Source organism: Myripristis murdjan, chromosome 13 (genome assembly GCF_902150065.1).
Source record: "Myripristis murdjan chromosome 13, fMyrMur1.1, whole genome shotgun sequence".
Lineage (NCBI taxonomy): Eukaryota > Metazoa > Chordata > Actinopteri > Holocentriformes > Holocentridae > Myripristis > Myripristis murdjan.
In genome coordinates, this window is record NC_043992.1 from 37,453,544 (window position 1) to 37,481,531 (window position 27,988).

The 27,988-nt window shown below is 39.9% G+C and overlaps 1 protein-coding gene across 3 annotated transcripts in view; it reads right to left on the reverse strand.

The window, feature by feature from the left end:
* The window catches only part of cntn5 (contactin 5), a 138,378-nt gene that overhangs the window by 48,686 nt on the left and 61,704 nt on the right, over nt 1-27,988 (reverse strand). For all 3 annotated transcript variants that reach the window (XM_030067794.1, XM_030067793.1, XM_030067792.1), the window contains exons 3-7: nt 27,603-27,812; nt 16,120-16,243; nt 15,854-16,029; nt 7,887-7,982; nt 1,958-2,161 (exon numbers count right to left, since the gene is read on the reverse strand). In XM_030067794.1, coding sequence (XP_029923654.1) covers nt 1,958-2,161; nt 7,887-7,982; nt 15,854-16,029; nt 16,120-16,243; nt 27,603-27,812 — 810 coding nt within the window. The remainder of the gene's footprint in view (nt 1-1,957; nt 2,162-7,886; nt 7,983-15,853; nt 16,030-16,119; nt 16,244-27,602; nt 27,813-27,988) is intronic.

Consider the following 27,988-nt stretch of genomic DNA (forward strand, 5'->3'; position numbering starts at 1 on the left):
CCCTCAGTATTCAATGATGGGGGTAATTCTGGGATAAAGTAGTACTTTAAAATAAAATATTTCAGAAATATTCAAAGCAATGTCAAAACAACAAAAGCACTACAAATTTCACAAGCAGTTTTTATGTACTTGTGATCAGGGAGGAGCCTCCATCACATCAGAGATGCAAGACAGGTTCTGCAAACATCTGATGTTTAACAATAGCCAAAAAGCCCAGTACTGGCCTGATATGTTGGCAAACCAATTTATGGGTCTAATTCTATTCTGAAGCAATTTTATTTTGCCATAACAGCTATAGTTTTCGACACATGTAAACTTCATATGCGTTTTGATCTCAAAATCACCCGTCACCCGCTACCCACAGAGATCCTGCTTCTTTTTTAATCAGATTCCACTTGTAAAAGTCAAAGACAAGAGTGTTTTCGAGATGTGTGTCAGACTGAAAACACTGTATTAGTCCAGAGATCTGTGCTTAGCCTCGCTCTGCTCATCGTGGATTGCAAAGTGAAGATCAATGGCTTCCAGCAGGGTATAATGGAGCCCAGATGCTTGTTTTGATTAAAAGAGTGAGGGCTGGAGCAGACAGTGGTGTGCCACACACAGATCCAGCTTGAACTATCTACTCTGTAATAATCACTCACTTTTACTGGGGCACAGATTGCGGTGTCTGATTGGTCAGACTCCAATGGCTGAGGGGCGCATGCAGCCTGGGAACATTTGGATGTCTGCAGTGAGGTGTGCCAATGCAATTTTCATCATTTTAGACCCAAATTCGCAATATATAAGGTTGTCGAACTTCCTTGAGATTTGCAGAGAAAGAGCTTGCCAAGACATTCTTTGGCATAATAGGCGTACAGCTGCAGAGATTTGATTTGGCCATGTTTGCATTACTGGTGAGAGGACCCTCCTTCAGCCCACACATCATAACCACATGTCACAATATGCCCACCACAAATTGACTTCGCCTGCCACCCGCGGTGAAAAAAATCTCTCTGTTCCCTCATTAACGCCTGTATCATATTAGAACGCTGATACTGAAGCAGGCTGACCACACGCCCTCCTGGGTTAATAAGAGGAAAAAATGATTTAGCGTTGGTTATGTGCTTAACATTATGTTCGTCTCTAAGGACCATTTCGCACACAAGGTTATGCAAATACAGAGCAAGAATCTTGCTGGAAGGGATGTAATCCTTAAGAGGTAAATATGTGTTGCAACACTGAGTGCAACTGAGTGGTTCCTAGGCGCAGAGGCCCTTTCACAAGTTCATCGGGGATGTAATCTCGGCGGTTCTTTGAAACCTTGACAATGACAGGTACCTGTGTAAGGTGATGGACGTTTCTCTGTGTAGTCAGACGTAAAAAGCCTGTAGGTGAAACCTGCACCTGAATCTGACAAACAACTACCCAGCACAGCTCCTGAGAGGCTAGTATAAAAGAGAGAAATCCTATCCACAGCAAGGGCCATTGATTCAGTTAATTTTATGCTGGAAAATGATTTCCCTGATGGCCAGTTTCACCAAAGCACATTGTGAGTGAAGAAAGCTCCCCACACTAATGTTAAAGCATTGCTCACTATCTGTTTTGGGTGTGTATGGAATTCATAACACCTTCCCTCAACATGAGACTCTGTAGAAAACAGGAAAAACACCGCCACACCTTTAACGGCACACTGCATCTGAACTCATATTTTTTTTTCCCAAACCCATTACAATATAATAAAAAGCACCAGCAGAATGTAAGATCAGCTTTTAGATTTTCATCTGACCAGATAGAGGAGGCACAGTAATAGATCTCGAAAATCATTTGTATGGGAAGAGGGGGCACTTTGTGATACTTTCAGCAAAGGCAAAACTGTAAGGTTTAACCAATGAAATCCATTAGCTTTGATCTGGCCAATGCATTTATCCAAATCAGGACCCATCACCTGCTAGCGGTGCAGTGTGTCTGTGAGCCTCACCATCTGTTTTCAGCGTCAGAGGCGTCGGCGGGCTCAGGACCCTTGCGTTGGTCACCGTGTTCTTCACAAGACAGATGTAACTGCCCACATCCGAGCGTTGCACTTTGGAGATGTACAGGTTCCCAGTTTCTTGGGAGATAAAGCGTCGACTATCCTCAGCGACAAACGAGGGGAACTCATTGAACACCCAGCTGTAGATAATTTCTGGAGAAGCAACACACACAACATACAGATGAGAAAAACACAGGGCTTTAGTACTTACCACCTTTGTTTATTTTCTCCCCAGCAGAACATGCAATCAAGGAATTATACATCTGTACAGTATGTAGTCCTAAAATGCCTGAGCATTGATTAGTCAATAACCGATGCATTAATTAGTTGGATACTGAAGGTTGTGGTGCAGAGCTCAAGCAGGTAGAGCCACATCTCTGTTTATGCCCTGAAACTACTGAAGCGTTATTTTTTACTTCAGCGAATATGTTCACTTTTTGTTACTCATTTTGGTTTTTATCTGATGGGATTCGATTTACTGTGGTCTCATTTCTGACTTGGTCTCAACTCTGTTTGAACCTGGTCCCAGAATTGATTTGGACTTGGTCATCTTGACTAGAGCCCTGGGAAAAATGCCTTGGACCCACATTTTTGAATTTACAGGGAATAGTATTAGAAAATAATAATTACCTTTGGAAGCTAAAACTGGCGACCGGGTGGTAATGTAATTCTCTGTATCTACAAACAGTCTCCAAATCAATGATTAGGATTAACACAAATCTCCAGCAGCCTCTTGAGTCCCTTTCGCAGTGTGTAGTGCAAAGCAGATTCAAAATGCATAAAATACTAACATGGACGTCCTTCCACAACGGGTTTGGTGGCTCGGTCCTGGTGCAGGTGGACTTGATGAGATGGTTTGGGGCCAATCATCCCTTAAAGTATTAGGTAGGATAACAATCTCCCTATGAATACAGCATCAGCTGGTGCCCAGTGAGTGACAATCCACATTTATAATGTTTGCCATATGCCAAGACTTTCTCCATAGCCATATGTAATCCCTCTTGAACATTTAAGGGAAAAAGGGGAGAGTGGTCCAGATTGCGCAGTATCATTTAGATGATAATATACTTTTTTATGTGAGAAATGACTCATATTAATCTTGTCATTTTACAGATGAGACAACCAAGCTAGTAAAAGCACTCCAGCTTATTGCAGAGGCACAGTCACTGAGTGAAGTCCTCACTCAGGTGTTTCCAATATTACGACTTGGGGACTGGGCTGTTTGGCTGTCTTTTGTCTCCGTTATTAATTGGCAAGGTAGGTGTATATATATATTTTTTAAAAAAGTAATGAAAATAAATTACGATACAGAGGCAAAAAAATGACTGTGGTGAGGCAGAGACTTCTGGAAGAGTTATGGCTTTTTTGGGGGGCATTTCTGCTTTATTCGATAGGGACAGTAGAGAGAGTGACAGGAAAGGCAGGGGAGAGAGAGCGGAGGACTTAGCCTTGAGACATGGCACGTGCTCCACCACACGAGCCACCAGGGCACCCAAACAAGAGTAATACACTGTTGTACCAAGTCCTTGAGGTTTTGCTGTTATTTGTCAGTTAGAGGTAACAGTAAGATGGGACACTACACCATGCGGTAATGAGGGACAAGACTAAAAGACAAGTGTGACAAGAACAGTGTCACATGAGGAGGAAGACGTTTGTCTTTCATACAAGATATGTGAATGTTAATTCCATTTCAAGGCTCCTACCTAATATCTGACCAGTTACAGTCTGTTTAGAGTTGAGACTGGAGCTAAATAGGGCAAGGCCACATCAAAATGCAACTATAACAGGCAGTGGGGTAGTATTTGAATTACTTGGTTCATTGCAGTCCAAAAACCTACGTTTCCATGGCAGCATCTCAAAAGGCCCATAGTTTAGTTGGTATTTTTGCTCTGTCCAATGTACTTTATTCAATAGCAAGTTTGGCACACACTTCTACTATGATAAGCCTGTTATTTCTAACACAGATGCCATCAAGAAAAACACCAGCCATTGATAATATGAGACTGCACTGACAATGTGATTGCACTTACTCACTGGTGAATAGTTGGACCGCAACACTTAATAATTATGAGAAATAATAGGGAAGCGGCATATATAAAGCAGCCAAGCTTTTGCTTGGCCTCCAACAAAAGTGAACCAAATAGAAATGATTGGAATGAGACAAATAATGAATTAATTATATTATTATTTCCACCATAGGTTAACTTCTACACATATGGCAACTCATGTCTAGGAGAGTAACAGTGAAGGTTGTGACGATGGAAAAATGAAACTTAATAATCTCTAACAACACTAGAAGTGGGGAAGGTGGGGGCAAACTAAATTTCACCAGTGGAGCCCGTAAGGACAGGGGCGGTCCACTTTGCACTGGTGTCTAATCATATCAAACTAGTGAGACATCAGGAAGGGATTTTGTCTGACTTTATGTCTGCACATTGCTAAAAGATTACCAAGCTATTTGCATCTAGGTCGAGTCTTTTTGTATTTTATTCACGACAAACTGTGTGGAATTGTATTGAAAATAAACTCCCTATCCCTTGCAGACGTGGCAGCACAGATGTGCCTGTGAATTTAGTATTCTTTGTGATGCATGCTGAGATACAAATCAAATGACAAAAAAAAAAAAAAAAAAAAAAAAAAACAGAGTTCACACAGTTTGCTCGGAACAAAATAATATGTGGTTTTGCAGAAAAAAGAAAAAAGAAAGAAAAAGTAAATTGTCTGAATTATTCTGCAAAAATATGAATACAGTGAACATGGGACAGACAGTTTGATGTTATGCTGTGTGCTTTGTGCCTGCTGTGTTTATTTCTAGACAGCAGTATCCATGACTGTGTATGTGAAGAAAGAAGACGGAAGACAAATCAATCACAACTGTTGTACAATAATATTTCATAGCTCGTTGACTCTGTTCTGGTAAGAAAACGGACTCCTAAATGTTCTTGAATTCGTTCAGAGCTCCTTGGTAAATAATGAGTCGCTGCCGCCTGCTTCAAAGATGTTCAGATCTAAAAGTACATTTTAACTCGAGTCAACAGTTGATCTGAGCTCAAAGTTAGCATCTGCAGCGATGTGGAAAATTGAATTGAATGCAAGGCCTTTTTTTTTCCAAACACTGTATGTCAACAGATTAATTAGCAAAGACAACATTATTTGCTTGATCTCTTCAGACGGCGACATATTAGATAACACTGACTGGTTGCACTAAGGAGAAGGAAGCGATGAAATAAGAACAAGAATACAGAGCAGGGTTATATTCCAGCGTTTGAGATACAACATGAGGCTAACTGCACTGCATAACAGCTGCTCAGCCTGCATCTATTTCTGGTTAGTTCAATCGTCTAAACAGGGGATGGTACATTTAAAAACACATGGCTGTTTGTAAATAAATTAACAAGATTAACTGCAATAATTTTAATTTATACTACAATGAATTAGCCTCATTGCAGAGAGTCAGCGGAGTTCCAAACTATTTGATTCAAAAGGTCATCGTGCTGTAACTTCATCAAGTATAACACTGTTTACCAAAGACGCACATAAAGCCTGATCGCATGGGTTTAAAGCCATGAAATGGAAAATAATAAACGGTTCACATCTCAGTGATTCCAAATTATTTTCACTTATGAAACCTATCTAATTTAAGTGGCATTTTAATGTCTCTGAATCCTCCCACAACCCATTTAACCCTAGCATTGTTTAACAATCCCCATACAGGGCGAGTTTCAAAGGTGACATGCTCTGACTCACCAGGCATTCATCACACCAACAAATTTCATGTCAAAGCCATTTTATTATTTTGGATGTCAGAGGGCATTTTTCACCTTTTGTCACAAACAGTAATGTTGAAGGTATGAATTATCACTGCACCTTTAATGTGTATTTGAGCACAGTCTGTAAACCAGCAACATAAACATAAAAAAAGGCTGCACAGCCCATTGGAAATGCAGGGTGTGGAAAAGAGAGAGTGAGCTGGCTTGTCACTCAGCTGATGTTTCAGGAGTAAATGTTCCAGAAATGTAATAACCCGTGAGTGACAAGTCACTTATTATTATCAGGATTACCCATGTTAGAATGACAAGAAGAAAAAATCTGTTTAAAAATGTAGCTATTCTGAATTATGCCCATATCCAGAGTACACAGCTATTAAAAGCATGGAGTTGTACTGTTTAAGATTATTATGATAATTTCACTCATACTTCTTGAGTTGCATATAATTAGTTATCATTTTGTTTGCCTATTGGTTCAGATAAGGCCTCATTATTAACTTAGCTCATGCTATGCTAACTTTCATAAAGCCATGGCTTATTGTTTTTGGTAATTTCTGCAAAACTAAATATTGATGTTGCATAAAAATAACTTTTTCACTGGAATGTTTCACAGATTTAGTGTTGGGGATTAAACTATGGACCCCCTATAATGCAAATCACATTTACTCATATATCTGTATTAAAACCAAAGACACACTATCATGGCCTGATTTTTCCTCTTTCTAATGCTCAAAACACACTGCCAGCAAAGAAATTGTTGGCAAAAAGAAAAAAGAAGAAGAAAAAAAAACTGGAGTCAATAAGTGCTGAGTTGACAGCCTCTGCCGCCATTCATTTAGCATCTTAATTCAAATACACATAAAACACTAATGCAAACATTCCAGTAATGAAATGAACCGCTATAGTGAAAATCACCACTATAGCTCTCAAACAAGACGTAAGCTATTGAGGCTATCTGTCATGTACTCTTATTATTCTGAAATGTACTTCAAATGCATGGCAGAATTTACTCTATTGATCCAGTCAATCAGACTAATACGAGCAATAAAACATGCAGAGTTTCACGTCAATGTGGCTTCAACCGTGATTCATTTTTTTTTTTTTTTTTTACTGCTTGCGAGCATTTAAACTGTAGCAAACCTCAAATGAGGGAAAATCAGTATTGGCATTTCGCTGATCTCATTCCACTGCCTCACCTCAAACACTGAAATGAATCTAATTTCATGTCAGAGGTAATCATTCAGAAAGTAAATGATGCTTAAGATGCAGAAAGAAAAACCCGTGTGTCCGTTAGCTCGTCCTGCAAAACCCTGTGTAAAGAAACCGTGGACACCTGGGGCAAAGGCAACACCTGTGCTGAGATTAATGGACAACCTTAGATTGCAAATCGTCGATGCAACACTTTAATTTGTCAGTTATGTAATGCTTAATTGTGAGCGCATCTGTCTTTTGCTCCCCCCCCCACCATCCAGCTCTCCTGTCACTGATTTTCTACTTGCTACCACGTCATGGAAAAAATGGCATCCAGGCACGGGCGCTGGTGCTGAGGAGCTCTTGGCAAACATTCCCACGGGTGCACTGCAGCGGTACGACAAAGCTGATGCAAACAGAAAACCTGGGTGATTCATGGCTCACATAAGAGCTTACATTAGAGGACAACTGCAGAGAGGGATATTCGAGATATGCCATTAAAAAGCAGTGTGTGCTTCTCTGCCTATTTGAAATAATTGGCTGTGTAAGATTTCTTTTCATTTCTAATGATCCAGCAAATTTGATCTCGGAGAGTCTGCCTTGGCTCTGTTGTGTCTCCATAACTTATTGCGCTCGGCGTTTTAATAGCACGGATGGATGGATAGAAGAGTGGATGGATACAAAAAACTAAGTAACCACCAGAATAAATACCAACCCCACCCCCCCACACACATCACCACCACAACCCCCTTCCCCAAAATATAATAATGAGAATAATCAACCACTGAAATAATAATGACATTACTTGTTGTCATGGGAATGGCAATGAATAGCAATGACTTTTCTGACCATCTGAGCTGCAGTGCAGAGAAACTCTCCAAATATTGTCTTTCTGGCACGGGCAAAGTGGAGGCTCTTACCTGGAGAGTGAGGGGGAGGGGTACACATGAGCACCACGCCCTGGCCTTCGCGCACAGACACCCCCCCTCTGGTCTTGGCACTGAAGGCACCTAGATCTGGAACGGGACACAGACACAAACCGTCTCAGGCTCTGACAAGCTAAATATTTACTCAAGCAAATAACTTTAATGCTGCACAGACGTTCATCTTTGCCCCTGCAGACACCAAACAGGTCTCCCCAATTAAAAATAGTAAACTTGCCACTAGCTTCTTAGTTTTAAGTATAAGCTGACTGTTGGTGCTTTCATAAGATATTTACACAATTTTGGATAAACAATCATTAGAAATGTGGATATGATGACCAAGCAGGTAGAAGAAGAAAAAAAAAGCGCAACAACAGTTTGATGAATTAAGAAAATTGCATCCTTTTACTGTAACGCAGCATTTAAAAACAGGAAAAGACAACACTTATGCCATATAACAATATCATGAGATCAGATATGCAGTCTGATCTCATGATATCAGTATAATATCGATATACCGCCCTGGTATTCTTGAACAGAGACAAATAGAACAGTCCAGTCCCTGAAGGTGCAGCACTATTTAACTGCATTTACATTACATTACAATATTGAATTGCATTGCACTGCAATAATGTAATGTAATGCAACGTTATTGGATTTTAAATTTACCATTTTATCTATATGCTATTGAATGCACTAGTGCAGCAGTCTGTGGTTTTACCTGATTGTTTTTCTGTGCGAGTAGAACAATCCTAGAGTCTTAGTCTTCTGGGGCCTAAACTGCCTGTTGAATTTGTAGCTGGTCCAATGCCAAAGTGTGGAAATCAAGCGACAGGCTGCTGACCCAGGGCGGTTTCATGTGTCTGCAACACTTTAATTCCATCGAAAATGTTCACCATTACCCAGTAACTGTTGGATAGCCTAATTATGCCTCAGAGTGACTGGTGAAACCAGCAGTTCTTCTCAGTTTCTAGCACATTAAAGAAGGATAAAGGTTCATGGCCTTTATCTCAAAATGTAGCACATAGTCAAAATCCTGTCAAGTTGTATTTTATTTTTTGTTCAAATATCAAAGATCAAAGGCCTTGTATAAACTGGAGAAAATGTACAGCTCAACGAATGCCCCTGTGCCACATACAATGTCAACAACACTATAAATGTCTGAAAAAGGTTAAAACATGCATTCTAAATCAAATTGAAATTAAATCTGAGCAGTATATATTGGCACAGTTAAACAGGTTGTCCTGAGATATATCTCAGGAAAAAAAGATGAAAAAGGAAAAATTGAGAATTAGTCACAGAGGTTTCTGTGAAACCACCAACCTACTGTGCTCAGAGTGCATTTGCAAGTCGGTAAAGAAGCAGTGGAGCAATTTAACACCAGGCTTACTGATGTTTGTAGCTGTGATTGCAAATTGATGGACACAGACTTCAGCTCCTACAATGATGAGGGATTGGTCACACTACAGCCTTCCTGAAACATCTTAGTCTGCTCATTGAACCCCATTCAATGAGATCCACACCGACTGACTCACCATGAAAAGGAAGATATCAAATAAAATATTCTCAAGAAGCGATAGGAAGCAGGTGAGAAGAATAACTCCTCCAAGTCCGGGAAGAATAAAGGCGGAGAATAAATATTTCATAGGGATTGTTGCATTTTCAGTAGCATCGGCCAGGGAGGGGGGAGTTGCCTATCATGCCAACTGGATTTGCAAGTTTTCATTTCAACACAAATCCGGCTGGCCAAGCCGACCACTTCTTATGTTTGGAAGAGAGAGTGGACAATTTTATCAGCTCCAGACAAGACACGCTCTGGGACGCTGCTGCAGGTCGGGAGCTGCAGAATTTGAAGGCCAGACAATGATCGATACTTAAACAATATCACATTTCCACTACACGAATATCATGCTCAAAAGAATTCACTATAACAATATCATCATGATATCAATAGAAAATTTGAAATAATCATAACGATAACAGCAACAACAATAATAATGATTCAGTCAAACTCATCTATAACTTTGTTTATTGTGCATTTTGTCTCTTCTTAGGCAAATGAATTAAACTCAAAATATGACTACAGGAGGGTGAGAGAGTCTAGGGATGCACGGTATTGGAATTTTTGCCAATATCCAATATGCTGATATTTTCCAACTCTTTTGGCTGATTGCCAATGCAGATACCGATATATGCACACTGTTTTGTTTTTTTTTTGTTTGTTTGCTTGTTTGTTTGTTTTTTTCCACCAAATTGCAGACAGCATCAAGTCTTTCCTGTAGTGGAGTTAACACATTATTGTGTCACTCTAACTGTGAAGGCCCATTAGCAGATGCAGACTTGAAATGCAATGCTTTTCAAAATGTATGCATTCAACTGGGCAAAATAAGAAAACTACTTCAACGTAGGTGACGTAAAACAGGCCATATTTATTTTTACAAAAATGTTTTCTTTCCAACAGAACTGTAAGATTCATTCTGTTTAAACAGGCTTGGATGATTCTGCCCCTGAGACGATCCTGACAGCAGCCACAAGCAGCACAAATTTGACCTGTTTCACATATGGGCATGCTATATCGACAGAAATTTTCATTTTTGATGCCGATATTTCATTTTAAAGCCAATATTCACTGATACCGATAACATGTCGGTATTAATGTGCATCCCTAAGAGAGTCTGTAACCATGTCAGGTGTGTGTGTGTGTGTGACATTGAGGGAGGGAGACAAAGCGAGCAAGGACAGAAAATGAAATTATTTAACAGGCACTGGATTATTTACACAATATTATCTTGTGCGTGTTATTAACATGATATCAACATTTCATTTTTTAAATATCACGGTTATTGTCACCAGCAGTACAACTGGTAAATGTGTTGCAATGCTTTTGGCATTACATTGTGAATTTCCTTCGGGATGAATAAAGTATCTATCTATCTATCTATCTATCTATCTGTCTATCTATCTATCAACATTTACTTTTGGCTCCCAGTTCTAAAATAACACTGATTGATGATTTGGGATTTTGCACCTTCATGACCTTAATGCTCTCCGCTAAAGCTGATTCTCCACAGACTGGACTGTCAGTTCAGTGCTGGGCCACTCCAAACCTGGAGGCTGTTGTCTTGTCCAGATTGTTTTCTGTTTTGACTTGTGTGCTGGACTTGCCAGTTTATGGAGAAGTCTTGGACCGCCAGACTGGGGATATACAATCCTTTCATCTTGGCCCATTTGCCATGTGTGACGAGTGTTGATTTATCTGTGCTAACAAGCTGCCACAAGAGTACTGGGAACCGAGAGCCACTGATTGTCACCATGTTCGCTATTGATTCACCAGCAGCTGTCACCACCCCGTCTTTTTGTCTTCTCCACGGCTACGTTCTACACCTTTGTCTTCTTCAATTCAAAGACAAATCATGATTTATACCTAATCAATGTCCTTTCCTTTAGTCTAATGAGCAAATTGACAACGGGAAGTTTAAACAGATTTTTGTGCCCTGCTGACAGAGAGGAGAATGGAGCGAGGAAATAATTGAGATGAACAAGACAAAAACAACTATTGTCGAGGTGATGTTGAGGTGATGTTCATCCAACTGCTGAAGAAGAGCTACTTGCTGACCCACACTAATGATGCTTTACTTGATTCTTGCAGCTTGCAGAACATGGAGATGAAGGTGTTCTTACACAACTCGCTTGGATAAAATAATAATTTGCAGCGTTAATATAGTAAAGGAACAGTTCACTCGAAATACACGACATGACAAAAGACATTTTCCCTAATGCAATATATCCACCTAGATCTTTTCTGTGTGATCTGGCGAGTCTTCCAGTCGGCTGCTGGCTGGGTATTCATTTGTGGAGCTCCGATTGTCAAAAATTTGCATGTGAAAAAACTTGACAGCAGCATTTCTTTCCAAAAACAGTGACAACGATCATTTGGTTGTAATTATACCATGAAATTTAAAAAGACAAAGAAAGTAAAGGATATCACAGATTGCCATCTCGTGAATGGGTCCAATAGATGCCAAGCTGAGTTTTTTTTTTTTTTTTCAAGGCTTTCCTGTCATTTAAGAAATTAAAGGCAATGAATCATTATGTATTTTGTCGAGCCGAGAAATGGGGATCAAATGAAACTCTTACTGACCCCATTACTTCCCTTTGTAAAACAGATTTATGTAAGCTAATCAATATTAATGACTCTTTAATAATGTAAAAACAGCTTGGTCATTAGAGCATCCTCAAAAATTACAAGTCAACATATGTCAATATAAATATTGCAAAGCCAGAAATGCACTGACGAAACTTGCAGAAATACGGCACAAGAACAGGTGCTCAGTGCAACTTAATTATTTCAAGACGATCTCAATCAACGTCTGATCACTTCTGATTTTGTAGAACATTTTGGGGGGGAGGGAGACAATCTTTTACACGTCACGTCAAACGGCCCCTAAGACTAATTACTACTGTAGTGCTCACAGTGGCTCGATACCTGAGCCTCAGCCAGACGCATGTCTGCAGAGAGAGCAGAACTCTGTGGGGAGAAAGATCAGAGGCCTCCCTTCTGCCTGCTGCCTTCAAAGTCACGGCTGAAAAACAGCCCAAGTGTGAGTTCAGCAGCTCAGAATTTCAAAACAAAGAGAGAGAAAAAGGGCCCTGCTGAAACATCTTTGGAGGCAGAGTACACGACCAGTGGATAGAATATAGAAAGCCTTGGCTGCACTTTTCCTGATGCACTCTGGATGGTCAACCCTCCCTCTCTAGTGCTTCCCTGTGAGCCATGAAACAGGGCCAGGTCCAGCACGCCAGATTGACAGGACCAACCCCAAGTGGACTGGAGGCTATAGTGAACTGCACTTTAGTGTTGCAGATACAAATAATGGGAGGAAAGAACTTCCAGCCCAGGAAGACATTTTACAAAGAGCCTATTCAGTGTGACGTTTGGATCTGCACAGTACAACAGCACGCCTCAAAGAATTTCACCATTCGCTCTTAGTCCTTACAGAGACAGGATGGCATATTACAGTTTCTTAAAGGTATCACATTTGTAAGATGCAGCATCTACCAATGTGTTTCTGAACTTCATAGTCAGGGTAGTCACTTCTATCAGTGCAAGAATGTGCAAGAACAAGACAAAGGAACCCGAGTTTCAAGCTGGATGATAAATACCCACCATTCGTTATGCTGAAAGAGAGAGGGAAGGCTCTGCATCCAAATGTATGCTGCAGGGCACCTCGCTTTGTTTCTCTGACTAGCCATTTGAAGGGCCCCGTTTTAAAGAAATGCAGACTGAGTATGAGACTATTACAGAGCGATGCTACTGAATATTAGCCCTGCACGGAGCTGAAAAGACAGTGCGCATCTGCATAAGCTACCGAGCAACCATGCACGATGTGAAAATAAATAAATAAATAAAAAAAATCTTAGGTACTGCATGAGATGACTAGACAGGCTTTCAAAAATGAGGTTTAGAGAAGCGGAGCATGTGGCGACGAGCGCTGATCTCGCAGAGGATCATGTCATGGAGAGTTTCACAGAGTTTATTCAAGGAAACACTCCCAATGGAATCACTTGTTTAACATCGAGATATTACAGTAAAGAAAATGGTTCCATCTTAATACAATTACACTATAGACAACACTTGTGCAAGCAAGGCATTACCAGTTAATGTCCAATAGTCTAAGCACCTGTATTGTCCCTATGCTATTGATAATATATGTAATACCACAGTGATTGAATTAGGCCTGAATGAATCTGTATCCAGAAGCCCAGCCTCAATAGCCGTGTTCATATTGTGTTTGTGAATAATAGCAAAATAAATAACTGAGGCTAATGAATATAATCCTGCAGACAAACTTATTTTAGTTCGATCCGGTGCTGGATCACTCCATAGCAGAGACTAAGTGAAGTTCAATATGACCCGCGCTCCGAAAATATATGTTCATCTCTTCTTTAATGTGCATATCATGTCCATCGTGTTGAAAAATAAATAAGTGATGCCTCATGATAGATTTTTCCTCATGTTTTTTATTTATTTATTTATTTATTTATTTTTCAGCTATCACCAGAGCCGGTGCATTGCACTCAGAGTCAGAATAAATGTAATAAATGCTTGCTGCAGTGCTTCAGTGCATAATAGCACACCGGAGGAACAAAACAGTAAACACAGTGCAGATGGACAATGCACTGTTCCACCACTTCAGCTCTTTCCTTCATTGTTGCCGTCTGTTTAATTGATCTTGACTCTATTGGCTGCACTGATCTTAAAGGCCGCCAGAAGGTCATACGAGCTCACGACCGCATAGATCGTTAATATCGTCCCCGTCAAGCTTGTACAAACAAACAAAAACATTGGTTTGTCGAATTTGCCGACTATCTGGCTCACCCCTAATTCTAAAACAGTCCATGAAAACTTTGCAGCTCTGAACAGCCGGTGTCAGGTGTCAAGACTTTTGGAGGAAAAAACCCTCTGGTGCACAAGAAGTGATTCGTTTTATCGTTCTGGCAGCAACGGCGGCTTGTTTGGAATAAACAGAATAAAAACTAGTTAGCATGAGCAGCGGTAGGCACCACGGCTGAGCAGACAAAGAAAAGAGCGGCTCCTATGCAGACTTTCCGACTTCGACACAAAATCAGCGGAGAAGTGATCTTTCTGAGGGTGCAGTGCAAAAACACCACTTCAGTGATCTCTTAGCACCAAAGATGCTGCCCAAGAAAAAGAAAAAGAAATAATCAGTTCAAGGGCACTGGAAATCTACTGTATAATACAGTCAAGAAACACAGAATTTTACACTAACTTTTTCACGTTATTTCATACAGTATCATAATGAAAAAGTCACATCTTAGGCCGTAGAGTAGCTCTGCAATCTACCGACTGCCCCTGGGCCTTTTTACTGATCTGACACTTAAAAAGTGGGAAGAATGGAGGGAGCTGAGAGGACAGCCGAGCGTGCAGCTTCTGTCCCCCAGAAACTAGCAACACTTTTTGGAACAGTGTGTGTGTGTGTGTGTGTGTGAGAGAGAGAGAGAGAGAGAGAGAGAGAGAGAGAGAGAGAGAGAGTTTTCCATTTGTACAATTTAACCTGCCAATACAACCTGGCTTGTATTATATGTAAGACAGACCCGCAGCAGATTTTCTTTTGCTTCTCACATTGTGCAAAAGATCAAGAATATAGTTAAAGAGATATGGACGCATACACAGGGGGTTTTGCAAGAAAAGCAAAACATGCACACCAAAAAAACAAAAACAAAAAATTAACTGACTAACGAACTAAATAAATAAATAAAATACAATGAAAAACCCACACATGTGACCTCTGGATTTCTATGGATCTTTTTACAACACATTCCACCACGGAGTATACCTTCTACCTGTGGTTCACACACGGAGAACTGCAAGCTCCCTGTAGCCATGCCAGTGAGGCTATTATGGTCATTGCTCCTGAGGAAACTGTAATGAAAACCAACAATGCATTCCCCTCCGAGCATACGGCCCCGGGTCTCTCCATGCATGCTGCCTTAGCCTGTGATGATGTTTTGCAGGTACACCAGGGGATTACCTGGAGGAAGAAATATGCTTTTTTGCTCTCATTTACCACTGCAGCAAGACTTTCGAGGACATACACCCTGTTAGCGGTACAATTCAACAGTATCAGATGCAGCCAGTGGGAACTAAAATCAGCAACAAAACATTACTGTAGATAGTGTTTATTTACCCCTGCAACCAAACAGGTTTATTTTAAGTCAAAGAGATGAAGAGCTTGCAGCCAATTATTTAAATCTCTTAAGAGTTGTCTCTACACGTTATGCACGCCCGAGGCCCTCACAAACTTCTGAAATGTATATCTTTTTTTTTTTTTTTTCCCCAAAACAGTCTCAAAGAGCTTCGTGTCATTGTGCGTGCCATGCGGTTAATGGACTTGTGTAGAAATGGGAAAATGGCTGAATGGACAAATCAAAGGGTTACTCACAGGCAAACTGCAAAAGAGCGTCCCGACTTAGGATGATCCCGTAGCTGTTTTCTGCCTTGCACTGGTACTTCCCAAAGTCGGTGATCTCACTCGCATTTGTTATAATTAAGTTTCCATCGATAAAGTTGTAGCGGTAATCCGTCTCCGCGTCTACTTCTGTCCCGTTGACGAACCAGCTGAAAACACGACAAGAACGGGAGGAATCAATAACGGATAAATCGGCGACAATCAATCACAATTAGCACACAGACAAAAAGGTGCCGTACCTGTATGTGGGTGGTGGATTCCCCCGTGCTTCACAGTTCATCATCACCTTCTTCTCGTCAGACTCCAAAGGAAAAATAACATCGTCTGGCTCCTGCATAAAGACTGGCCCAAATTCTTCACTCTCTATAGACAAAAAAAGGAGGATTATTGCAGAAATTATTGTCTCGCTCAAAGGAGAGCACCGCTGAGGTTTGGTATTCAATTACTTTGTCTCAGTTTGATCATTATAAATGCACATTTCCAAGTTCCACTGCTAGAAACAAGAAAAAAGGATTTGACCGGCTTCTCCGATGACACGCATACAACTCCACAGACAGCTGGAGTTGGAAATATATATATATATATTTTTCTGACAATAACTAGGATGACGTTCTGCAGACAACAGAACATGTTTCTGCTTGACAAGGCAGTGATTCTTGGGAATTTGGATAAATCATGTCCCACTAAGAAAAATGCTATTTCTGTTGGAAATTAACAACATTTTAATGAATAAAAAGAATCAAGGGCATAATCAGGGGGTCCTTTGCACATTTGTAAGGTTCTTTTATAGGTTTATTTTTAATTTGTATTAATTTAATGATTATATGTTGGCCCATGGCCTACAAAACCAGTTGTCCTCGGATAGGAGATAATCATTTCAACTTGATTAAAAAAACAAAAAGTAATAATTTCATTGAATAATATATTTACCACACGAAAGAGTACATCATAATATGTATTGAAAACTACAAACGATGAGTTTTGAACAATATTTACTATTATTTTGTGGTTGCTCAAAATGTGTCCCAGATATTCGTCACCACCGTCAGATATTTATTTAAAAAATAATAATAAAAAAACTACAAGGTCAATTACATTCCTGAGGAGCCCTTTTCAAACCTTCAGCTCTACTGCATGCTTCAAGACCACTCAGGCTCCTGGAAGTTTGCTATTTTCTCTTAACCCTATAAAGCCTGAACTATGAAAGAATTGGCAGAAAATTCCAATTTTTTTGAAATTGAACCCTTTATTTAGTCCTATAACAAAATATATATATATATATATATATATAAAAAATCCAAAAATATGTTATTACATGACCTTTCTGGTGTATGATATATGATATGTACTTGAAGTGCCAATGGTATGGTCCAGGGTGAACGGGGGAAGTGTTCAAAGGTACACAACAGTATTTTGGTCAAGTATTGATTAAACTGAAAATGAAAAACAGAATTGAAAATGTGTTTCATATATGATACAAATGGCTTTATAGGGTTAAATCTCTTCATATTTTTGGACACTGATACTGTCACAACCATAACATGTCAACACTGTCTCTTTTGTATAAAAAATATTAGATTAGATTATGGAATAAATGTATACTTTTTAAGAAGAGGTCTGATGGCTAATGTGAACAACTCATGCTGATCATGTGAAAGAGCAGGTTTTTGTCTCCACCGTCAGACGTCACCACCGTCAGGTTTTCTGTGTGACGGTGATGACTGAAGTCTGAAAAATGCTTATAACAGTGCTCAGGATTCTTATTTTTTGTACCAAATAGTTAAATAAAGTTGTTAAGCCAGAAGCCATTGACTTGAGTGGTATAAATTTTGGAAATGTATGTTTTAATGAGGCCACTGTCACCACCGTCAGATTAGTGTCACCACCGTCAGAGGCAGTTATATTGGTTTTAAATGAATATGCTTACAATATGTTTCTTTGGTGCTGTTGAGTTATTAAAGTAATAGTCTCTTTTAATGCAAATGCATATGGTTTTCAAATAAAAAAACATTACGGTGACGGTGTTGACAACAAAGTAATAACTGGAAAAACGCCTATTTTATGAAAAAAATGCAAAATGAGGAGGTTGCACCGGTACATTGCTGAACAGCCAAGACCTTGGCCTATAATGATATACCTTCAGATTTTGTAATTTAACTCACTTTTTTTTTTTTTTTTTCAAAATTAAAACCTGTTTTATCCAAATTCCCAAGAATCAGTGAAGGGATAATATTACTTTGACATAAAACTCAATTGCGTGTTTTCAGGGAAACATTCTAGGAATCCTCAAAGCTGTTTTCCATTCATTCTCAATGGAGAACATCCAGGCTACAGATCTGCGTGACCTCACGTGTGGTTTCTAGCTTTAGGAAGAAAAAAAAAAAATCACAAATTTCCCAGTGAAATAACATATGTAAATTCTTAACTACGGTGGTATTCCCTTTGATCATTCAATTGCCTGGCTGGGCACGGTTCACCTGAGCCTAATTTTCTCATGGTGAAATACGAACACTGTAGCGTGACTGGGTTTAGGAATTTCACACCTTTGAACCCGTAGCCATCGACCAAATGGTATTTTCCTTCCGCAAATCTTTACATGGCCGCACTTTGACCCGCTGCTGTCTGCCTTTAGGGCCGACTGATGAGTCGACAATGTTGTTAACGTGGGTCTTCACCCTGGGCCTCAACTTTGCTTTAATTTGCCACGGATAATTGGGTTTCGAAATTTGACGGATCGTAGTCTGAACAAGTGAGCGTTTTTGCGCGTTCATGGCGGCTACCGGCTACAGTGATGATATTTTAAGGAATGGCCTGTTTGACCTGCATGGATCGCTTCGCACTATGATTAAAGATTAACAGCAGCACACTGTTACTCTGATACAAAATATTTACTCAAGGCACAGAAACCAGCATTTCAGCAACAACAACTCTGTCTTCATCAGGGTCAGTGTAGCCATGTCACTGTAGGTGCCCATTAAAAAAAATTACACTTAATAAAAATTGCAATGGACCACAGTATAATTGCAAAACAAGGAAATGAAATAAATAAACAATCTATCTCCCTTGGAAAGTCACAGTCTTGAGTGGACTGACTGTTCCCCAGAAACATCACTGGTTAGCCTGGTTTAATGCCACAGGCTATGCTGTAGATAACATTTATTAAAACTTGGGCTGAGTGTAATAACTTTACATTTAATTATATGTACGTGATTTGCTTTCATAATTAACTAATTGCTAACTGAATAATTAATTTATGATTCATCATAATTAATTGATATTATTAATTTGGTCATGCGTAAACACAATGGACTTCAGATACAAGTTTAGGAGGAAAGTCTTGACCTGCAACATGACCTACAGTGTTGATATAAAACAGTATATGGTGTATTTTCCGGTGTTTTGTTGTGTTTTTCTGTGGCTTTCCACAGTGGACGGTGGAAAAAAAAAATAGACTCAAAGTCGAAACCATTGTGAATTTGCAAGAGCTGCAACGAAGTAAGCACATGCATTTACACACACACACACACACACACACACACACACAACCTCACGAACACTCCTTATATGCCACTCCAACTGCCACACCCCCTTTTTACCAGCCGGTGTGAACAGATAATCAGCTGTTCTATTGCTCATGTTGTTTTCCACAAATTGTGCAAGTCTGTGAAACCTTTTAGCTGTTATGAGCCTTTTAGTGACAGGTCACTCACATTGTCATGCCACTTTTATCCAAGTGACATGAACACAAACCCTCACCTTCAAATGCATACACACATACACACACACACACACACACACACTTTTCCCTCCATGCCAAATTTCAGCCCCCTAGGGTAAAAAACTGTAGCTGCCAAAGGGTGGGGAAATTTTTGTGGACCAACCGACTGACGGACGGGGCGAGCTACACAGCGGCTGGAACCAGATTTAAAAAAAACATCAGCCACAGCAGACAGCGCTGGCAGCTTGTGGGCTGTCTGAACAAGCACCTTCATTAAAATTGGAGATGAAACGGGGCGTCCCGGAAGCTCCCTTGTTAAGACTGAGTCCTTACCGCAGCGTCTTGGGTTCAAGTCCGATCCCAGACTCTTTGCTGCACGTCATCCCCTCTCTCTCTCTCTCCTGTCACTATGAAATTAAGCCCAAAAAATAATCTTTAAAAAAAATGGACCTGACACAAAAGTTGTCAGCTATGACTCAGAGAAACAGCTCTTTTATTGTTGTTGTTGTTGTTTTTTTTTTTGTCTTTTATATTACAGCAACTGTCCGATACCATGTTCTGTAAATTATACAAACTGTCATTTTTTCTGCTAATACGTACTGAACACGCCTGTGGTAATGCCTCAGCGAGCGCCAGTGTTTTAAATTGCATATACTGTGTACTCCCTGCTGCACTGACCCTGAGGAAGCCAGCATTGCTGTTGAAACACCAACTGCTGTAAATATTTTTGCACCAGCATTAGAGTCAATCCTCAAATGTGGTTCTACTTCAGCGAGTCAGCCTGCCCCTCAGTAATTCAGGTGTACATCCGCGCCATCATCCAGTTTGCTTCCCACTCTGACCTTTTCACTTTTATACACCTATGTGTTTTTTTTGCAGAGTGGTAAGCAGTGATTATGAGCTACACACCACCTTGCTGGGGGAGTGACAACAATAGGGAAACTGCAATGTTATCATCTCTTCCTCTCTTATCTAACTCCCTCTTGTGCAGAACGATTTGAACAGCGTACCACAGAAAGTAGGTATTGTCTGTTTTTTGTCGGGGAGGAAGTCCTGGCAACATTACAGTTTTCCCTTCTCCTGACACTCCTCCAACATTGTGCGCCATTCTCCAACAAATCTGTGGCACGACTGTATTTCTTCATAACAAAGCTCTACAGGCAAGATAATATCCAATAAAGCACGCCTACGGCAAGCATGTTAGCCACCCGGCACGATCCCATTTGGGTCAGTGACAATTTGAATTTTTTATTCATTACCATCACTCCCATTATTATTCATTTATTTATTTACTTGAGTAACATGTTATTCTTAGCAGTTACCAGGGTATTACAATATACAAATACATGCAATATAGCACACTGAAAATGCATTATACATGAATACATAAACTATGCCATCATTCATCAAACAGTATCTGAGTATTTCTGAACAACAGCTTATTTCAATCCTGTCACAATGAGAAAGCCAACCACTGCTGATTTTCAGCATTGTTACTTTTGCTCCTGACTGCACTAATATCGATACTTTATTTTTATTTTTTAACGTCAAATAATAATTTGGACTATATCTAGAGGGACTTATTGTACCTACACTACTCTTCTCTCCTAAAATCCAATACAAATACAGATACTATAATTATTTTCAGTATTTTCCGTCCTGTATAGCCTTTGCTTCAGCGCCAAGCTGCATGCACTACACAACCAGACAGCGAGACATAAAGATGATGGACACGGAAAATTAAATATTAGAAACTGATTTAATCAAATTACTTAAAAAACAATGTTGCGTGACTTTTGCTTGAGGGTCTATAAAAACCGTTATGGAGGCTTTGCAGCTGCATAAAAATAATCTCCTTTGAGTCAGAGCTGAATGAAGTCCACTGGAGAATTATACAACAAGGCAAGAAATGAGAGATCTGACATTGTTAAAAGATGTAGTCGTGTGGCTGTAGGTCAGTTTAGTAATGTTATTACTTACAGCGTGGAGGTCTGGGGACACACTTGCAAAACAGTCACAAATCCAATTTTTATATTACAAAAAGAGCAATAAGAATAATAAACAGAGCTGCTTATTGGGAACATACAAACATATTATTCATAAATTCACAGGCCCTAAAATTCATTGATTTGGTTGATTTTAAAACTGCACAAATCGTGTATAAAGTGAATAACAACATGCTTCCAGAAAGTATCCAGAAGATGTTCCAGATCAGAATGAATAAATACCAACTGCGAGGGAGTGGCATGTTCAAAAAAACAAAGGCAAGAACAAATGTAAAACAAGATATATATCGGTTAAAAGGTGTCAATCTATGGAATAATTTAGAAATAGAAATGAAACTATGTAATACGCTTAATAGTTTTAAAAAGCTATTTAAAAATAATATTATTAGTAAATATAAAACAGAATTATGAACACAAGTGTACTTATGGACTGCCTTGGGACCCTTTGCATATTTACGCATGTTTGTGTAAGTAAAAGTGAATAGTCTGGTGAGGTAGATTTGCTGCAGGTAGGAGCTGCAGCTTGATGCATGCCAGCTTAGTGAACGTACACAAACATGTCACAAAGCCAAAAACCATCTAACTAACCGGCAGACTGAGCAAAGCAAATGAGATTAACATTATCATTTGATTACTAAAGCTGGCAAATCTGCAAATCTAATGAGATAGTTTGCAGACCACATGGCACTGTTAGCTAGCTAACATGCTGCTGGTATGTAAACACAAAATCAGATTTAGTTATCAGCGGTGAAGTGATCAGTTTTTGATCAAATCAGCACAATTGAACCGTGTTTATTCTGTTAAGATGGACAAACTGTATGTTTAGAAGCACAACCAACTTTAAATCACGTTGTGAGCTGCACTGTCAGTTCTTACAAGGAAAACAGCTACTGTACTGGCTGTTCCAGTATGATGCCACACGCTGGTTGATTAATATGTTTTCTACTGTCTCCGCTTGGCGTGAATCCTCGTGAAAAACCACGTTCAGCAGACGGGTTCGAGTCTCCAGTGGACCCAAACTGGTCCTCAAGGCACAGCCAGCTGCTAGTTTTCACTTCTGCCACTTAGTCAATTGCATTCACCCGTCGTCCCACATCTAAAGGGTCTCCGATTTGACAGACAAAATGAAAACTACCTGGCAAATAGAAAACCAGCGCTCTGAGCCCCAAGCATGGACGAGAGTCCAGGACCACAGATTAGACGGTCAGCAGCAGTACAGATCTTTTGCCAAATGTTCTGTGAAAAAAGCTGCTAGTAGCTTTTGGAAAATAAAGTTGCCAAGAAGGTCTGAGAAGACATGAACTGTTGCAACAACAATGCTGTGCCATAGATATCCGAGTTTATTTATTTTTTTAATCATGAAGTTTATTATTATTATTATTATTATTATTATTATTATTATTATTTTATCCTGTCACATAAGGATTATGTGGCATTTTTTATGTTTCTCTGCCATTAAAGTAGGAATCAAATAAAATTTTGAAGTTAATTCCTTAAGTAATGCTTTTAATTCATGATGTTATTTAATACACTGGATCATAGGTAAAGTATAAAACCTGGTCCACACTATTCTTTGTTCTAACGTGCCCAGATGAGTGATTTTGCCTGGTTCTCACATCCAGTGTGTATCTCCTCAAATTCAAAAGCTCTCTTCGACACAAACACACCCACATATCCATGCGCTCACTCATTTGTTTGGTGTCTTCTCGAAAGTCACTGCTGCAGTTCTCTTTTGTCTTTTCTGAGAAATTCACCCTTTGATGTAATCTTGTGTTAACATAGGGACTTTGTGCTCTGCAGGAGAATGTTACCTCTGTACTTCTCGAGTTAATGAACTTTTCAACAGCCCAGCGAACATGAAGTTCACAGCCTCTCTTTTGATGATCTAAGTGCACTGTCTGAAGAGCATGGCACAAGTGCTTTTAGGGCATGTCCCAAGTCCACTTTTGCTATTTTACCGGCAGACAAAGGGGCTGCTGTGCCAGGTGCATTGTTCAGTTCTACTTTGTCTCTTCATTAATCATGGGTGTGTTTTGGGCATCACATGCAGTAAACCAGAGTGCCATCTCCCATCCCCTTTAGAAGACAGGTCAGCTTGCGCCTTTGGCGGATTGCTATTATAATGGTGCATTTGCCAGATAAGAAGCCTCTCTGTAGAGGCAATGGATCTGATTGTGCACAAAGTGAAAGCGCACGAGCAGATCATCTACAGCAACAGCAGGACTCCATCAAAGCTCCCTGGGGTGAAGCATGCATCTCTGTGTGCTTAACAACTGGGTGCCACACACCCACCTAGGTGGGTAGGTAGGTAGTGCCAACGCACCCACAAAGGTGCAGCCCTTATGTAGGCATGCAGCCCCGATATAGGCATACATAACTATTTGGATAATGACCGGAAAATAACAGAGAAAATTGTGACACTGACTTCAGACCTGCTTTCTGTTGGTCAGTCACACAATCACTGTCATCTGCTTCAAGATAGCAACAAAGTGCCCAACCATTCCTCATCTACAGACCAACATGCCCATGGGCGCTCAGGTGGGTGCTAGTATGTTTGATATTTGCACAACCTGGTCGCTGGATGTTAAAATGACAACTGTGACAGTTGAAAACCAGCAAAGACACTTGGTGCCGTTTTGTACCAGGAGTAAGATTGGGCCCCGTGTTGTGCTCTTTGTGTTCACAAATGAGATCACAATCCATTGTAATGGCTGTGGTTCTTACAATATATCTTTAACCATGCAGCTTCACTGAGGCCATCACAGTCACCACACTTCAGCTTCGCCTGGTATTATTACATTTGTGTGGCATATAATTAAATCCACGTCTGTCTGAATCAAGTCTGTGGCAACCTACAGTATTTCTCTCAATTTAGGAATGATGTGACGACAAAAAAAGAACCATGGCTTTTCTCCTCGGGGTATGTGTAATCTCGCCAACCTACTGTCAGCAAATTAACGCTCCACAGGGAAATAAAAAGCTTTTGAAATAATACATAAATCAGTAGAAGAAAATGAATCAATATTAAGATGCAAGCCTTCCTGTGAATATACAGCAAAGCAATTTGGTGTAAGGAGAATAAATGTACCACTTTAACAGCTAGTGCTAAAAATTTTAATGAAGGAAAGCCAGCCTCTACATTTCCATGTACAAATGCAACACATATGCACCAATGAAAACGGTGAAATCGAGTATTTGCAATAAAAGCAGTTTGTGCGAGTCTATCTATCTATCTATTTATCATTAGTAGTAGTAACTATGATAGTTATTGGGAATAATCATCGTTGTAATAAAAACAATACCTCCACAAAACTAAAAAAGAAACACCTGAACATCAATAACACCTGCAAAGTCGACATGCCCTCCTCTGGTCGTGTTTGTGGAATAGGTCATTTTATTCTAGGCCTGATATGTTCTACAATGATTTACTAGAGCACTGCCCACCTACAGCAGGATTCGTGTTATTATTTCAAAGCATTCAAGAGTGGGCTGACTAAAAGCAGCCATGCTCTAAGTTCTTGTAAGGATCTCTTGCTTAAGGACATTGAGATAAAGAGTGGGAAGCCAGCATTCTATGAATAACTCCTCACTGTGAGCACTCACATGAGAGAGAGAGAAAAGAAAAGAAAAAAAAAGGATAATAAAGTCACTGGATGGAACAACTACAGCCTAACTAGACAAATGGTGAGGGGTGAAATGGTGGATGTGTGTTGAATACAATGCACAAAGATGCTTGCATGTGTGGCTACAAAACATGAAATAGCATTCACACGTATTTGCAATAATGCAGTACGTATCAATATAACAACAACAGAAACAAAAAGGAGTTATGGACAGTAGGGATGAAAAGACCACATACAGTTTCATTTTAAACTTAGAGGTGCCATAACCAAACTATCACAGCCCTTTGTGATGTTTTTATCACTTGCATTCATATTGCACATTATTATTTATGACACTAACAACACAATATACCGCGCAGCTCTAATACACAGCTGGATTTTGACACGATTAAGCTCCTTTAGTCGCTCAGCTCCAAGTATCACAGCAATCTGTCAGTCTCAGAGGAAAAAGGCAACATTCCCTTTAAGCCAGCAAAGGTGCAATACATTTCAGCATCTGAGTCTACACGTCAATCCAATATAGTGGTATAATGCTGTTGTCATCACTGACAGCGGAAAGGCATTACTCTCACCGTGGTGATATAGATGTACGTGGGTTCAAGGCTACACAGTGACAGTACTGACAAGATCAGAAAGTAAGAAAGAAAGAAAGAAAGAAAGAAAGAAAGAAAGAAAGAACTTGTAAGATGAATGCAGTGTATTATGCATTCCTCTGTTTTGTCCTCTTTTCATTTGGCAAAGCCCCTTGCTTTCAACATGTGTTGAGATCCCATTAGCCAATTTAACAACTGGTTTGGATCAAGGCTCAATAAGGAGAAATAATGTGATTGATCAAATCTTACAGCGTCTATGTATCATCATGTCCCTGGAGTTATTCACACTGTAAGCCAAGACGGCAAGTGACCCATGTAGATTTATGACAGTCCGTTTCCCTGCTGTGTTTGGAGTGTTAAATCTTCCCTTTTGACAAAGATATCCATCATATCTATAGTTTCTGTACTGGCAGGAGCAGAGAGAGAGCTGGATATTGCCATGATCCCATTTCAATTTCACAAAGGGCATGACCCTGGTCACTCCAGACCATGCGCAGTGATGATGGATAGGTGAGATTCATTTCCAGACCAAATCTAAACAGTCAGGAAGGCTGCAGACTGAAGGCCGAGACCAGAGACGGCGGACAGTGTTGCCCTCCAAGACGGCTTGGGCTGCATGCACACCAGGCATATTTGGACTTGTTTATTAAAACTATGCTGTTTTTACTCAAGTCGTGTTCACTGGGGCAGGGGAGAAATATGCCATTTGAAGTTCAGAGGCACCAAATGATTCCACCAAGGCCACATGAAAATGTGAGAATGTAATATAATCCCGCTACAGAAAACCCCAAAATACCATGTTTGATGGGTATAAGAGGAGGGAAGTTGACATTTGATAGCTCGTGGTTACCTACAGTGATCTGAGGACAAACCACAGTCTGGACTGATGCTCACGTTCAGATATTTCTTTGTGTGTTCTCAGCTGATATGGATACCAGAGCAGGTAAAGGCAGTCCATTGTGCTTAGCTTTAGCTACAGGGATGATATCTCTATGTGGGACAACAAGTTTCTCAAACCTGGTCATATTTCATTATTCCAGAATTGAAATGTTTCTTTGAACTCTGTATAACATATCAAATATTAAATAGTGTTAATGTTATTTTTTCATTTCATCTGATGGAGAAAAAAAAATATACAAGTTGTCTCCTTGGCTACCACTTCTGTTGGACACATTAGTGCATCTCACCACTAAGTGATGAAGCCTTCGAGTAATGCAGCACCTAGTTACTGTGATACCAGGTTTTTAAATTCTGTTTGATTATAAATATTTCATTTGAATGCTTTCAGTACTGGGCCTCATGAGATGAAGTTTCCGTGTTTTCCAGGAAGTTGTAGTTATTTACAATGCTTACTTCAGAAGCCAATTCTAAGCTTTTACATGTTGTGTATCTTAATAAACAAGGTTGTTTTTATGGCCCATGATGAGCCAATAAATTAGCCAATTAACCTATTTATGGTAATATTATTCTTCAACAAATTTGGAAGTGAAATTTAAAAGAAATAATTTTAGGCTTAATGCATACATGAGTGAATGGTATTACTGTAATCAGAAGAAGCCTTTTCTTTTTTTTCTTTTCTTTTCTTTTCTTTTTTTTTTTAGCCATGCTTGTGAATCCACATGACTTTTGTTTACAAGCCCTGATGTGCTTGTAATTGGGAAGTGTGAACCCAAACAAACCAAAATACAAATCAAATACCAAAATGCAAGAAAATCAGCTGTAGCACGACCGTTTCAGACCAAACAAAACAAGCAGTAGGTGCGATCGCACCCTCATTCTCACCTTCACTCCTGTAGTCCTCCTGAGAGCCGAGCAGACTCAGGGCTGACAGGTGGTGACTGGAGAAAGTCGGCCAGTCAGGAGTCACCAGCCCGACGCTGTAGTCTTGTCGAGGTCTGCTCCGTGAGCTGAGCAACGACGAAGAGCTGTCTGCTTTCATTCGTAACACTGCTGCGTATGATACAGGCCGCGCTGCAACAGCTTTGGCGAAGTCTGGGGAAAAAAAAAAAAAAAAATTACACACACGGTGAGGAGTTGAGTTGTCATGCCATTGCTTTTCGGAGAAGAAAGGTCTGACCTCTTGATGGGTAGTAATCAAGGGGCTCTGACAGTGAAATCGGCCATAACTGCTGAAAGGTGAGGCAAATTCCACCTTACTTCTACACTTG